This window comes from Lacerta agilis, chromosome 13 (assembly GCF_009819535.1).
Source record: "Lacerta agilis isolate rLacAgi1 chromosome 13, rLacAgi1.pri, whole genome shotgun sequence".
Taxonomy (NCBI): Eukaryota; Metazoa; Chordata; class Lepidosauria; order Squamata; family Lacertidae; genus Lacerta; species Lacerta agilis.
This window is the reverse complement of record NC_046324.1, coordinates 31,612,928-31,629,164: the sequence shown is the minus strand read 5'-3', so window position 1 is coordinate 31,629,164 and position 16,237 is coordinate 31,612,928. Positions and strand designations below refer to the sequence as shown.

At 42.4% G+C, this 16,237-nt stretch overlaps 1 protein-coding gene across 23 annotated transcripts in view; it reads left to right on the top strand.

Moving 5' to 3' along the window:
* RBFOX1 (RNA binding fox-1 homolog 1) overlaps positions 1–16,237 on the top strand; it is a 1,003,674-nt gene that overhangs the window by 913,668 nt on the left and 73,769 nt on the right. For 22 of the 23 annotated variants that reach the window (XM_033166784.1, XM_033166777.1, XM_033166781.1 and 19 more), the window contains one exon: positions 4,288–4,368. The exons of the other annotated variant lie outside the window; for it this stretch is intronic. In XM_033166784.1, the coding sequence (XP_033022675.1) occupies positions 4,288–4,368 (81 nt within the window). The remainder of the gene's footprint in view (positions 1–4,287; positions 4,369–16,237) is intronic. 23 annotated transcript variants of the gene reach the window in all.

Genomic DNA, 16,237 nt, shown 5'->3' with positions numbered 1-16,237 from the left:
TGCAGATGCCGGATTCCATTTTCTGCTGGCATTATTAATTTTTCATACACCAATATTTCAGCTGTAATGGGTTGTAACAGCTCCTCAGAAGTTTTAGGAATGCATTAACTATCATCAGAGTTGTTAATCTAGCTGGGTTTTTTTACCATTTGTATGATAATACTTCAACACTACGTTATTAGTGTTTTGCTTTGTTGTTGTTTTTTTAAAATGGCAACAGCTTTTTTTTAAAAAAAGGTTTTGAAACGTCTATATATAATTAACATAAGTAATATTAAACAATATTGAGTTAATTTGTATGTATTTAGAAAGCAACTTAATCCATTTTGCTAACAGCATCCTGTAATAAATTTGCTAAGGGTGGGATGGGTTGGAAAAGAAGAAAAAGACTTTTTTATTGTAAGGGGGGAGCTACAAGAGAAGAAACATACTAAACAACAAATGAGAGAATTAGCTATGCTTGAAATATAATAATATTCTGTAAACCGTAATAGATTGTGTTCTGGTATTGTGATCTGGTATTCTTCATTTCAAACATCACCTCACCTGAAAACTTCCTAGATTTAGGTAGGCTACTTTTCAGAGAGAAGGGACAGAACCTCAGACCCAGGGGCTGAATGTGGCCCTCCAAGACTCCTCTTTTGCCCCTCAGGACACTTCCCAAATCACATCCCTTATCGTTCCCGGATTGCATCCTGCTTGGGTGTTTTTGCCAGAGTTGTCTTTACATTTTGATAATGCTTCCTTGCTTCAGGCAGACAATTCACCCTGTGTTCTGCACTCCCACCATGCACCCAACTATCTCTTTTCCTAATGATCCCCCCTGCCTCTAGAGTAGTATTATCGGCACAATAATTATTGGCACATCAGCCTTCTACCAGTGTGGTGTAGTGGTTAAGAGCAGTAGACTCGTAATCTGGTGAACCGGGTTCGTGTCTCCGCTCCTCCACATGCAGCTGCTGGGTGACCTTGGGCTAGTCACACTTCAAAGAAGTCTCTCAGCCTCACTCACCTCACAGAGTGTTTGTTGTGGGGGAGGAAGGGAAAGGAGAATGTTAGCTGCTTTGAGACTCCTTTGGGTAGTGATAAAGCAGGATATCAAATCCAAACTCTTCTTCTTCCTCTTCTTCTTCCTCTTCTTCTTCTTCTTCTTCTTCATCTTCTTCTTCTTCTTCTTCTTCATTCTTCCTTCTTAGGGGCTGTTTACCTCTTCCTCAGAAGTCCCCTCTCCATCCCCAAGACCTTCATTCTCCCTGAGAGCAGGGGACTTAACTGTCACAACTGGGACACACTTATACCATCCCTGAAGGCCTCAAACCTCCAGCATCTCTGCTTCCCTTAGCTTTTCCAGGTCTGCCGCTTTGGCCTCAAAGGGAACACTGCAAGGGAGCCAGGAGCTCATTGCACATTGGGCAAAACCATGACTTCTATCCAAAAGGGAGATAGTTATATATGTATATGACAGACAGTGGAAAACACTGGAAAGCCCCACACAGCCCTGCTGGCTTCCTGTCTGCAGAATTGTTTTTGTAGTTTACATTGGAACTCTGAGCATGCTTCTTGCTTGCCTAGATGGAGGGTAGAGAAGGATGTATGAGTAAATTAGTATTTGTTGCCCCACACACTTTTGCCCCTGGACCCACCTACCACTGGCACATTGCCCTCAGAAGGAAAATGTTACACATCCCTGCCTTAAGGTCTAGTTGCCATGCTTTCAGCCTCAGTTGCCCATCTGTATCATAGGGGTAAAATCCCATCTATTTGGCAGAACTCATGAGAATCACTGAGCGAATGTGCATGAAGTGCTTGGAACAGTGGAAATGGGATATACAAATGCAAAAGTACCATTAAAAAAATGTCCCTTGATTAATTGGATGTCCAAGATCACCTAGTGAGCAATTAGTTACAACTTGTCACCCTGGCGTCTTTACCATTAAGGTAGTTAATGAGGATATTTTTCTCATTAACCATTTCAGTGCAAATGTGTGAATGAAATGGGGATTCTGATCAACACACCTTTGCACATTCAGTGAGTGAGGAGATATGGGATTGTTGTGGCATGCTTAGCCCTAACCTACACACATTCATTGGAACATTTAAAGAGCCACTGCATATACAGCTATAAATACAAAGAGTTCCCTCTGTGTGACTGGGAAACCCTTGTTAAGTAGTATTCCAGATCACTTAGAGCCCAACTACATTACCCTAGAAGCATCACTTGCAATCACATAATGTTTTCTTTTCTTTTTAACACTGTGGCAAAAAATCCCTCTGCAAGTTTCCCCCCCCCGACCGTTCCCCATCAATTAATAAGAGAAGAAAGCGCATTTGAAAATTATCTAAGGGGAGAGAGCAAAGCGGTGAAATTTGCATGGGTTGGATGTAAGGGTTTTGCTGTGCTTATCTTACTTTCAGTATGGCCATGAGGTGTTTGTGAGTCTTCTTCCTTACATTCTAACAAATCAGTCTGCACTCTGCAGCCCTCCTTAGTGCCCACATTTCAGTTAAAATCCAGGAGACATCATGAGATGACTTCTCTCATGGGGCTTTTTTCAGATCAGGAAGTGTAGGCAGTCAGGGAGGCTGCAGAGTGCCAGAGAAATGGTTGATGGAAAGAAAAGCACACACACTGTCCTTGGACATCTTGTAATGATAAAGTATGCTCAAAATCTGCACCCCTTGACATTCTAAAGGAATTTCCAAGTGCCTTGAGAATGAGGCAGAAAATAAGAAGGCTCGTTTGCAGAGGAAGAAAACATTTGATAAACTGGAGGACATGATTTTAACACAGCAGTGTTTCCCCCTTTAATGTCTATTAATTGTAACGGGTATACTCTTGAGTGTGAGTAACATTGGATACACCCCACAGGTTTTTTAAAAATCTATTAGCCACAATGGCTGTGTTCCACCTTCACTATTGGAGGCAGTATGGCTCTGAGTGGCAATTGTTGGAAATCACAAGTAGGGAGGATGCTTTTGTGCCCAGATTCTGCTTGCAGCCTTCCCATTGAGGCCACTGTGGAACAAGATGCTGGACCACATAGGCCTTTGGCCTGATCCAGCATCCAAGCTCTTATTTCGTTCTTGTGTAGTCAAAGGAGGTGCGGGGAAAGGGTTAACCTTAAGAGCTGTGTAAAGATATGAGAATAGTTGAATAAATTGGGGGTGAGTGTAGCAGCATGGTTGGTGTATGGGTGCAAATACATTTTTAGCTATCCTGTAAGGTGTAGAGAATCATAGGATTAATAACACGGAGCAAACCGGGGTGAAAAGGAAGATGGTATCTTGGGTAGAGTGAACATTTTATGCAGTGATAAGAAAAGGGTCTAAAATCCCCCCATTTGTCCTAATACTCAAAGGTATACAAGTCCTTTGTGTTCAGTTATCTTAACACTGGAGGGAAATGAACTACATGTTAAAGTCCACAAAATGTATTGCTCATCCTTTCTAAACGAGAGCTCACTGAAGCAAACAACCCCTTCCTTTCAAAATACCCCCCACTCTGAAAAATAACCCACCATACTTGGTCCTTGGATGGAATGAACATTAGTCTGGACCACTGCAACCTTTTTTGGGGGGAGGAGGGAGGATTGATAGGACAGGTTCAACATCAGCCCAGAAGTGGAAAGAGTTTGAGAAAGAGAGAGAGCAAGTGGCCACTTTTACTATACCTGTCCTGGCCTCCCAAGTGAAATTAATATATATTTTACATTGGCATGGTTGGAGTGTCAAATTGTCAGTATGTAATGCAGGCTGCAGCCCCAGTCATGGGTTTAATCCAGTGCAGTGCTAATTGAAAGCCATTTAGTTGTTTACTTGTTGCACTGGTGGGACACAGTTGCACAAGGGAAACTGCGGAACAGCTATTTCATAACAGAAAACACAAGAACCAGCTGTTGTGCATCAAGTCTCCGCTAGCATAACCTTTCTTGCACAACCTTTAAACATTGTCATCTGTTAGCGCAAGGGCTCTTGTGCCAGTAGACAGAGAATGCTGGATATGGTCACATGTCTACTCAGAAGTAAGTCCCATTCACTTCAGTGTGGCTTACTCCCAGGTAAGTGGGGGTGGGTGGGATTGAAGCTTTAGTATACCTGGAAAGGTTTTGTTGGTGGTGGTTCTTTTCAGCCAAAGGCAATGCACTTTTCATAGCCTCATCATGTTGGGGGATATATTTTTTTTCAACTTAACTAATTTAGCTTGAGTGTTCCCAAACTCAGACCGTGCTCTCTTTTCTTCCTCTTTCTCTCTCTCTCTCTCTTTCTGTCTCTCTCTCTCTTTCATAGGCAGGGTGCTGCTGTGCCAGGCAAACCAAGAGGGATCTCCCATGTACAGTGCCCCCAGTTCACTAGTATACACGTCCACAAGTAAGCCAGTCATTGCAGCTCTCTTCTTTTTTTGCTTTGCCTGTGAAATGTCAATTTCAGCCCCTGAATAATCTCACAAAGTTGAAATGTGATATACAGAGAGAAGTGATGCAAATGTTTGGCTGCTGATCTGTTTGTCATGGGATAAGCTTAAGAAATTAACTTTTGCTGTTGTTGCTGCTGCTGTTTTCAGCCATCCGAAAGTGGTTTTACTTTTATTTATTTGGCTAGTTAATTTATGTACTGCTTCATATTTCAGCAGGAATCTCTAAGCAGTTTACAAGTGCCAACAAAAAGGAAGCAATGTAAGAAATAGAATGCACAGTCCACATTCAAAACCATATTATTATTAGTAGTAGTGTATACCGCTTCATGCCATAATAGGCTTCTAATTACACTAGTTACACAAAATACTATTACTACTGCTACTGTTGTACTAATAATCATAATTCCACATTTAAACTAACAAAACTACTCAAATAATTAACAATTGATTAATCAAATAATTTGAGTTAATTTAATGTACATTGCTCTAATCAAAATGACCCTAACTCTAACCCTAACCCTAAGTCCACTCCAAGATCACGAGAAGGGACATTAATTTCTCCAACATCTTCAGAGTAGGGAGGAGTTTGGGGCTACCACTTCCCTTAATTTTTTGAGGATGCTATCACCCCATTTCTCTTTTGTGGGAGTGAAAAAAAACTTTCAAGCAAGTGTCTTGGATTCTCACTGCAATATATGGCTCTCTCCAATGCCCCCCATGTTTCTTGAATGATGTAATGTAGCGTCATTCCCAGGCCACTCCAGAAAGCGCAGCCTGCTACATCCCACTAGGAACAAGATGCTTTGCGGTAATTGCCAGATCTGGGATTTTGGTGCAATGTGATCAGTACAGTGATGACACCCCACCCCCCTTTTCATCTAATTCAGATTATGATGCTAAACTAGTGTCTGAGATTGGTAATGGACTGTATCAATAACATCATTCCTGACAAGAAAGAGGTGCCTTTGGTATGTGGCCTGTCTGACTCTGGGAATGGTGTGTTGCTGGTTCTGAGTAGGGTTGCACTGCCCCCCATCAAGGATCAGGACAGTCATGAACTATTGTGGCTGCCCTTCAAGACATAAAAAAAACCACACACTGTAAGGTTCACGTGATGGTGCTTATGAGTAACGAAGCCGGAGCCCAAACAGTCTTTCGGCAGTTTTAATGTGCAAAACTATTTACAGTGCAGAGCTACAAAAACATGTCTGTCTCAGTCACTGGCAGAATCCGGGAGTGGCCCCTTCCAGCTCCTTCTCCAACATAAGAGCTTCGGCACCCCAAATCTCCACCTACCCTCCTTGCGTTTCACCCCTCTGCGCAATTGGGGCACCGGAAATGGTGTGCTACCCTCCGGACCAGCAGGACGAGGTGAGGTGCTGGGGCTCTCAGCAGCATCCCCGAGCCCTCTCCTCTCCCAGCTGGCCCCTTCCCCTTCCTCCCCCCCCCCAACTGGAGGTGTGGCTGCTCTTCATGCTGGAAGAGGTGCCGCTGCTCAAAAGGCCTTGGGGGTCTCTGTAAGCTAACAGACCTTCCGTTCCCCCCAGTGGGCCAGGTGGCAGTTCCCTGACACACACCATTAAGTATCGGCCACGCTATTCACCAGGACTGCTATCTAACATTGCTGGGTGGCTGTAAAGAATCTGCTTTTCTCTGAATTTCAGTTCTCTAAAGAAATCGAGTGTGCAGAAACGTTTGTTAGGGGAAAGTGCCCATAAAAATGCATATATTAATAAAAATATGAATTGCTTTATTGTAGGGAAATGTCCTTGTGAAATGTGTGTATTAGGGGAAATGCTCTCTAAAATTCTATCTGATTTTCAGGAGGCCATTTTTGTGTGTGTACAAAATTCACTAATCGATGAAGAAATGCAGCATATTGGATTTAAGCTGTAGCGGCTTGTGAACAAGAGAACTAGTGGGGTGGAGAGCAGGGAGCCCAAAAGAAGGGGGCACCAGAACCAGTGACAAACAGAGCCAACCTCTTCCTTTCTAAGTTATACAAAGGGCAACACTGAGACTGAAGAAGAGTAATCTGACAGTGTCACCCGCCCTGCACTGGTCATAAGGAAGAAGGCAGCCAGGTGGGGCTGGCTAAGAACAGACTGTGATTGGTGGGGCAATACCCCATTTGCCATAATAGACCAGCCTTCACTAAATTTAAGGTTGGAAAATAAAATAAAATAAAATAAAAAGACACTAATAAAAACTGAAATTGACAGAGTCATACACCTGTCACCTAGTTGATACAGTAAAGGATTCCACACAATAATATGTTGCTCAGGTCTGTTACTGTTGTTTCCTACAGCACAATTCAATATTTTAAAAATTGGGGAAGGGTAGATGGAGAAGATGCAAAATCTTCTAAATCCTATCTCACGGTGCTCCAGTTCTTTCCATAATTGTCTGAGAAAACTTCCATCAGTTTCTGTAATTAAACTAATGGTCTAAATGAATTTCCAGATCACTAGCTATTCATTCCGATATGTCATTACACTGAGCTCAATTAATAGAAAGTCAGTTTACAGCCCATTGTGTCCAAAAATGCTATTCCATTTCAGCTGTTTTAATTAGCAATATTCACTCTGCTCTACTGCCAATGCCAGCCCTTCCATTCAGTCCACACAAACTCATTTGATGTGTCCCGTTGTCGGACGTTGGCGCTGTTTGCTGTTTGGCATTAAAATAAACAGAGTGAGACATCTGATAATTAAAGCTCTAATGTCTTTCTCACTCTTAAAGTTCATGGGCCCCAATCCAGTAATTTTAGTTCAGGTACAGAAGCTCCAGGGAGCAGATGGCCCTATCCAGAAACCCACATATGTTTCACAGGCCTAGCTCACCTGTTCTTTCCAAAGGAGAGAATTAGGAGTGCGTTTATCAATCTGTTCCTTCTAAGTGTTCAGTAAGTTGATTGATTGATTGGGAAGCCTGTACAGTGAAGCACACCTAGGGCTCTGATGTGAAGTGACAGACTGATGTTTATGTTGATAAATAGATACCACTACTGCAGGAAGGTAAAGTGTGTTTTCATGCACTCTGGCTTCTGTCATGGTCCTCCATGAACCAGATTTGGTCATGCTGGCCATATGACCCAGAAAGGTGCCTGTGAACAAACGCCGGCTTCCTTGGCCTGAAAAGCGAGATGAGCGCCACACCCCATAATCACCTTTGACTGGACTTAACTGTCCAGGGGTCCTTTACCTTTACCTTACCTTGAAGTTATTTCCAAATTACATCCTAAGTGGAACTGGGTGTACATTTCGAGGACCCTGCCAGGTTAAAAATCTCTATGGATCGCAAGGCACTTTAAACTATGGGTTCATCCACACTTCTGCCTAGAAAGCATGGGTCTGAGTGATTTCCCACTTGTCTCGTGTTTTCTAGGCACAGGTCCAAGCAGTTTTGCTTCCCAAGAAAGCCTGCTCTTTAGCTCTAAAGCAGAACAAATGGCAAGCTGAAGAAAACTCCATTGCTGTTTGTTCTGATTCAGTGCTAAACCACAGATTTTGAGGGAAGCCAGAAGAAGTTTGATACAGTTATTGAATTATTATTAATACTTGTTAGTTATTACAATTTCTCAAGGAGGTATGGCCAGGGAACGTCCCACTTTTCCTTTGGACGTCCTTATTTTCACCAGAGTAAAGTTGGAGGGTATGGAGTTATGCGACCCCCAAGCCAAGGAGATAAGTAACTATACAACCTTTAGAAGAAATCTGAAGGAAGCCCTCTATAGGGAAGGTTTTTTTTAAAAAACAACAACAACCATGTTTTAATGTTTTATTGTGTTTTTATATATGTTGGAAGCTGTCCAGGGTGGCTGTGGCAACCCAGTCAAATCAGTGTTGTAGTAATAATAATAATAATAATAATAATAATAATAATAATAATAATGGAATAGGACATCCCTATTTTCATCTGAGAAATGTTGGAGGGTATGGAACTCAGTTGAAACATTAGAAAAGTGGCAGAGAACACTGCTTTAGTCAGTGGGCCACATTCCTTTCTGGGCAACCTTCTGAAGGCCACTTGCCATTGTGTGAAAAGCCAGAAGCAAAATTGGGTTGAGCAGCAAGTGTGGTGTTTACCATTGTGCAGTAGACACTCACACATCACTCTCTATCCTCAACTGAGACCAGCAAGAGCTGAAGGAACACATTCCAGCTGGGCAAAATCCCTCACAGAGGGTGCAAGAAGGGTAAGAACTCCAAGGGCCAGATAGTGAGACCTGGAGGGCTGCATTGGCCCCTGGTCTGATGTTCCTCATCACTACAGTCGTACCTTGGAAGCTGAACAGAATCCGTTCCGGAAGTCCGTTCAGAAACCAAAGCGGGCTTCTGATTGGCTGCAGGAAGCTCCTGCAGCCAATTGGAAGCCACGGAAGCCCCACCAGACGTTCGGCTTCCCAAAAAAACATTCGAAAATCAGAACACCCACTTCCGGTTTTTGATTGTTCGGGAGCCGAAGCGTTTGGCAAGTAAGCGGTTCGAGATCCAAAGTAGGACTGTACATTAGAGGGATACAAGCAGAATAGGAAAGCAGTTTCATAAAGCCAGTAAAAGCGCTTAGGGGTTGCCAGACTGTGAATATACGGATGGCATTTCTTCAGAAGCTGCCTTTTCTCTCTCCCCCACCTCTCCCTTGACTTGCACTGTTCTGTTCCTTTTCGAAAATGTAACCCAGCTACTGCCCAACAGTCTTCTGGTATTCCTCCAAACAGCAGGCTTGTCTTGATATTTCTTTCACAAAAATACATATGACAGATAAGTAGCCACTGTGGGATACTTCTGCCTTGTGCCAGAGAGATATTAAAACAATAAAGCATGTTGCTCTGGGATTTTAGGCTGAAAGCAACAAGGCAAAGATGAGATAGTTGTGAAAGGTGGGGAGGCAGTCGCTGCACAAGAGTCCCCAGGAGCCTGCGATACCACTGACAGGGAAAGGTTTTGAATGTGACGTCTTCTTAAGCAGATTGTGAAAGAGGCTTTGACTACCTTAAACCCTGCTCTTCCATATTGTGTGTGTGTGTGTGTGTGTGTGTGAGAGAGAGAGAGAGAGAGAGAGAGAGAGAGAGAGAGAGAGAGTGTACTGCACCCAGTTATTCATCTAGTTGATAGGCCTCTAAATCTAAAAGTAATAAATCAGTTTATTAAATCAAAAAAATATTCTGCCTGTGTGTGTGCGTGCGCGTTTTCTTTTTCCTGCACTGTGCATTTCTCACAGTGATTTATTAAAATTTCTTTATTAGCCGCTACTAATTTACACAGGAACTTTGAGCACAATGCAGCTTATAGGTAAAGGTGGGAGGGGAAATTCGTTTCATTTTAATGAGAACTTAACAGATTTGAATTTCCTTAAGACATCCATAAAACACAGCTATCTTTTGGAACCTGGCCTTCTCTGAATGCAGTTCTTCAACCAAAGAATGTGTACAAAAATGTGCATATTGGGGGAAATTGTGTAAAAAAAAATGGATTCTGTTAGGGAAGACTGCTTGTAGAACAAAATGCACATACAAGGTATACATTTGTGCAGTCCTTTTTTCTGGGGGGATGCAGGGGTATGCATACCCCTAAACATTTTGTGAATCTAAGTTTGGCCTCATTGAGGGGCAGTATTTCAATATGAGTAGGAAAATGAGAGTACCCCTAAACATTTTTAAAGAAAAAAAGCACTGCATTTGTATATACAAAAAATGTACATCTTTATAACCCATATTTTTTTTCCAAGGAGCTTGAGGTGGCACATGTGGTTTTCTCCTTTTTTAATCCCCACGACAGCCCTGTGAAGTTGGCTAGGCTGAGATGCAGTGACTGGTCCAAAGTGCCCAGTGACCTTCACATGGCCAAGTAAAGATTTGACTCCTGGTCTCCCAGGTACTAGTCTGGCCTACACCACCACTGGCTCTCCCAGCGAGAAATGCATGTGAATTTTCACGCTGACTTTAAAAAAATCAAATGTATGCAGAAATGTGGTGAATTGAATTTAAGTTTGGAAGAATGAAAGTCTGTGAGAACCTGAAAATGACAGATTTGCCTACCCCTGCTTGTAATCTGGTTTTCACTTCAGGTGAGCCCATACAATCATCTTTGGCTTTCAGGTGAGGTGGCACATGTGATAACCTGGTGCTAGTCATGTTGTTGATGTGCTCACAGAGTGGGGGGAGAAGTTGCCACAGTTACACAAAACCATGGGGGCAGGATGTACAATGAGGCAGCTCATAGTTAAAACTACCCCCACTGATTTAATTGGGATGATTAATCATGTGCTGAAATCTGTTCTTATTGCAGCCAGGGCTGATTTCTTGTGATTTTGTAGGTTTTCTATTTAACAATTATACATTGTGTTTTTATGTGTTGGGAGCCACCTTTTGAGGACTTGGCCCTAAATTTATGTTTAATTTTTTTCCATGGGCACTGTTCAAAGAAGACAGTTCTGTCCTGCAGACCTAGAACAAGACTCACAAAAGGGAAGCGAGAAAGGATCATTGATTTCAAACAACACCCAGGAGTTGCTGTCATAGTCGTTTCAGAACTCCTCTGACCTGCAGAAGATCACCTTATGCACCCCAGGATCTTCACTGTCTTGAATACACTTTGTGTTCACTGGGTATAGGATAAGAATTTATAAGCTGGACAGTCTCTTAATTCACAGCTATGAACTGAACTACAGAAAACAATACAAGATGTAGCATAGGAGAGTTTGGAGACATGTGGGTTATAGCCAACTAAATTCTGCTCAGAATAGACCCATTGTAGTTAATTTAGCATGTCTAATTTAAGCCCATTAATTTCAGTGAATTTACTCTGAGTAGAACTTAGTTGGATACCACCCATTTGTCTATTAAAAGGTAACTATGTGGACCTTGTTAAGCTCTAATGCCAAATAATGCAGTGTACAAACACCAAGCATGGTTCCCCATTCGGGGGTGGGGAATCTGTGACCCACCAGATGATGTTGGGCTGCAACTCCCATCAGCCCCAGCCAGCATGGCCAATAATCTTGGATGATGGGAGTTGCAGTCCAATAACATCGGGGGAGGCACAGGCTGCCCTCACCCCTTTAAATGAAAGCTTAGTGAATGATGAAAAATACTTACTTCCTATGGAATAGGACCTTTTCCTCAAAGTAACAGGAGCCAAAATACTTTTCAGAGTGTATGTATCAAATGATTGTTGGCAAATGCCTTTGACAAACCTGAGTGTTAAATTGTCTACATTTCGTTCATCACATACTTTCAAAGATTCTGTTTCCGGTGGTTGTCATTCAAGATCACAAGTGAGTCTGAGATTTTTCAACTGAATTTGACAGCATTCCTTAGAGACATAAAAAGAACCATTAACTTCACGGAAGACACCTTAATACATGGTGGTACAGCAAAGGAAGACTATAATAAATGGATGGTCATCGTCTTCAACTGGATCCATGAATTCAGACTCAACTGAAACCAAGGTAGAGTAGTTATTGTGCAGCATAAAAAGTCATGCCAAGAAAAAGTAAATGCCATCAAAGAGCTGAAAATACCTGTAGTATTACAGAACTGAGACACTTTTGGGGGGAATGGTGAATGAGCAAGATCAATATTTGCAAATCATCTCAACAGAGCACAACCACTGCATTTATCGTTGAAATCTACCATGTTCTGGCATTGTGTGTGTGCGTGTGAACACATGCAAATCAGGAAGCTTCCTTTTCAGAGAAAAAGGGATACTCAGTCTTACAATTTTGTAATGCCAACAATGGTTAAATGTTGATGAAAGCAACTATGGATTGGGACTAGCTGGAGCACTTCTACAACTGTCAAGTGGAACCCACTTGCTACAGGACTCTTACCAAGGACAGGTTCTAGAACAAATAACAATATGGTCTGTCTGTGAGCACTTCAAAAAGGATGCTGTGATTACTAAAACCCAGCATGGGTTTCTGAAAAGCAAGACATGCCAGACCCTGATATAGTCCAGAGCCCTGCCACAATGTGCCTTGATGGTTGTGAAATGGAATCTCCTACCTCAGTGTGTCTATTGGACTTTGCTCTGGACATGATGATGTTTCACCAGTAAGTGCAACTCCCTCAACCCAGCTTCCCCTAGGTTTCTCAAACTAAGTTAGGACAGGAAATATTTGTTCCGTGCACACTTCTCTAAAAGCATCAAAAAATAAATAAATAATTCCATCAAATCTATTCATGGAGGTCCAGAGATTCCAGAAGTCTTACTCTGCATCTGATATGGATGGCCTAAATCTCATCAGTGGACCAGAGATAACTAGAAAGCACTTTGTTGACCATGGACAGATGAATGTATTGGAAGAGTCAACAACGAAATGTTATATTGCTGGTTCATAGTCTAGAAGGAAATAATCAAAGGCCTTTAGTGTGTCAATCAGATAATATGGAACTCTGGAATCGGAAATGGCACAAAGAACAAAATATTAGCCAGTGGCAACCGTAGAAGAGATTATTGGCACAACAGAAGGATCCTTTAATCACTGTAGCCTTATGGGACGGGGGCAGGGAACTAGCATCTGGCCTGTGTCAACTGTTGTGGGTTGTTTGGTTGTTGTGGGTTACTGTTCATGATATATTGATATACTTCCCTTACCCAACATTACCTGCTACAGTGTTGTTGCACAACTGGGGGGAAAGCTTTCTTAGCTTTGGCATTCCAGGTGAACTTGCTGCCGAAAATGCATCCCAGTTTATAGCATTCCAGTCATTCCAGACTTCTTTCAACTTTTACCATATTGTTGCAACCCCACACTAATATCCAGCAAATTTTAGTCTTCCAAAAATAATATCTGAAGATGGAATGACTCATATATTGCCCTTTTAAGCTACAGATGAACATTACTGATAGACCAGCAGAACTGCTACTGCGAAGACAAATCAGAATCCCCATTTGAACAGCAGAGGAGAGTTTCATTCCAAAGTGAGCTGACCTGGGAAAGGTGGCCTCTACAAATGACTAAACTAATAGAAGTTATGAACACTTCAATAAGTGGTGCAATTCTGTGATAGAACTATCCCACTTAGAGTCAGGGGACAGAGAGTTTATATTGGAAATGATGGAGAGGGGAAAGCCACATGGCAAACTCCAGCACCTGTGAAAGACAAGGAAGAGAAATGAAACACCCATGTCATATTCTGTTGAGTCTGAATGTGGCATCTACTTTCCGTCCATCACTGAAAATGTACAATCACCAAATTCACAAGCTGTATCTGAAATGCCAACTACATCTTCTTCTGAACAGTCTTGTAAGCCTGACACCAATGATACTCCTCAAAATTGCCATTTGCTCCAGTCAAGTTATTTGAAAGCCTTTGGGATTTCGAGAAGAGTGGTTGATTATCTGAACTACCAAAGGTCTCAGTAGTGCCAATTTATTTACCAGTGGCTTCTTTAAACAAAAAAGAAGGGAGAGCTATATGATTAGTTTAGTGGACTTAGCTGTATCTATCTAGGTAGGGTTGGGGATTTCCTCTTGCTATTCTGTTTTTGATGGTGAGTTCTTGTTTTTCTTCTTGACTGTTTGTTCTCTATAACAGCTATACAGAGAACTAGAATCATAGAATTAGAGAGTAAGAAGGGACCCCAAGGCTCATCTATTCCAACCCCCTGCATTGCAGGAACCACAGCTAAATAATTCCTGACAGGTGGCCATCCAACCTCAGTTTCAAAAACTCCATGTGAAGGAGAGCACCACATTCTGATGTGTAATATTGTTAAATGAGGGGGGGGGGAGAGAGAGGCAGAGATTTATTTATCAAAACAAGGTGGCTTACAAGTTAGAACAAAAATATAAAGATATGAAGTTTAGACTATAGCAAAACAATAAGCAACAGCTACAAATAGAGAGATACAAATATCTAAAATAGTAAGGACAGGATGTTTCAAATCCATTCAAGGGTTATAAATGTAAGAAGGCATCATTTTGCATTCTTCCCTGTATTTGCTGCCTGCAGCACGATTTCCCTTTCATTGCAGTTTGTCTTCTGCCAAAAACTACAGTATTTGTTTCTCTGTTTTCTGTTGCAATATTATGTAATTTACATACTGCCTTATGTAATCCACCCATTGCCTTATCTGCCAAAAGTTGTGACTATTTGCTATGACAGTGGCAAAACCTCCAAACAGGGCCAATTCCTTCCCGGTTCTGAATGCAGCAACCATTAATGAACCACTGTTGTTGTTGTTTAGTTGTTTAGTCGTGTCTGACTCTTCATGACCCCATGGACCAGAGCACACCAGGCACTCCAGTCTTCTACTGCCTCCTGCAGTTTGGTCAGATTCATGTTGGTAGCTTCAAGAATACTGTCCAACCATCTTGTCCTCTGTTGCCCCCTTCTCCTTGTGCCCTCTATCTTTCCCAACATGAGGGTCTTTTCCAGGGAGTCTTCTCTTCTCATGAGGTGGCCAAAGTATTGGAGCCTCGGCTTCAGGATCTGTCCTTCCAGTGAGCACTCAGGGTTGATATCCCTAGGAATGGATAGGTTTGATCTTCTTGCAGCCCATGGGATTCTCAAGGGTCTCCTCCAGCACCATAATTCAAAGCATCAATTCTTCGGCGATCAGCCTTCTTTATGGTCCAGCTCTCACTTCCATACATTACTACTGGGAAAACCATAGCTTTAACTATACGGACCTTTGTCGGCAAGGTGACGTCTCTGCTTTTTAAGATGCTGTCTAGGTTTGTCATTGCTTTTCTCCCAAGAAGCAGGCGTCTTCTAATTTCGTGACTGCTGTCACCATCTGCAGTGATCATGGAACCCAAGAAAGTAAAATTTCTCACTGCCTCAATTTCTTCCCCTTCTATTTGCCAGGAGGTGATGGGACCAGTGGCCATGATCTTAGTTTTTTTTTGATGTTGAGCTTCAGACCATATTTTGCGCTCTCCTCTTTCACCCTCATTAAAAGGTTTTTTCATTCCTCCTCACTTTCTGCCATCAAGGTTGTGTCATCAGCATATCTGAGGTTGTTGATACTTCTTCCGGCAATCTTAATTCCGGTTTGGGATTCATCCAGTCCAGTCTTTCGCATGATGAATTCTGCATAAGTTAAATAAGCAGGGAGACAATATTCAGCCTTGTCATACTTCTTTCCCAATTTTGAACCAATCAGTTATTCCATATCCAGTTCTAACTGTAGCTTCTAGTCCCGCATAGAGATTTCTCAGGAGACGGATGAGATGATCAGGCACTCCCATTTCTTTAAGAACTTGCCATAGTTTGCTGTGGTCAGCACAGTCAAAAGCTTTTGCGTAGTCAATGAAGCAGAAGTAAATGTTTTTCTGGAACTCTCTGGCTTTCTCCATAATCCAGCGCATATTTGCAATTTGGTCTCTGAACCGTAGGAAGGTCAATTACTGAGTACAAGGAAGAATAGGGTTCATACAAAATAACCACAGTGTAAAGGGCAGGGGGCAGGTTGTTCAGCCATCTGTGGTCCCTAACTTTGGTGCAGCCAGCCTTTAGAGTGGGGCCGTCTGGCCATCTGATTGGCCAGTTTGCAGTCCAGGGGATGGCGGGCTATCCTGCCATTCTATGCAGCATCCGAGGGAATTCCCCAAATGCCAGCCACACAATGGGGAGGCCTTTTGCTCCGTGGAGCTGAGGGCCTGCCGCAGCAGGCTGCAACTGCTGCCCATCTGGGGACTGGGTAAACGGCCATTTCCAAAGCTTTGATCATCTTGGTTGCCCTCCTCTGCATACATTTCAGCTTGTCAATATCCTTCACAGATTGTGGCACCTAGAACTGAACCCAGTACTCCAAGTGTGGTCTGAACGAAACAGAATAGAGCAATACTATTACTTCCCTGGATCTGGAC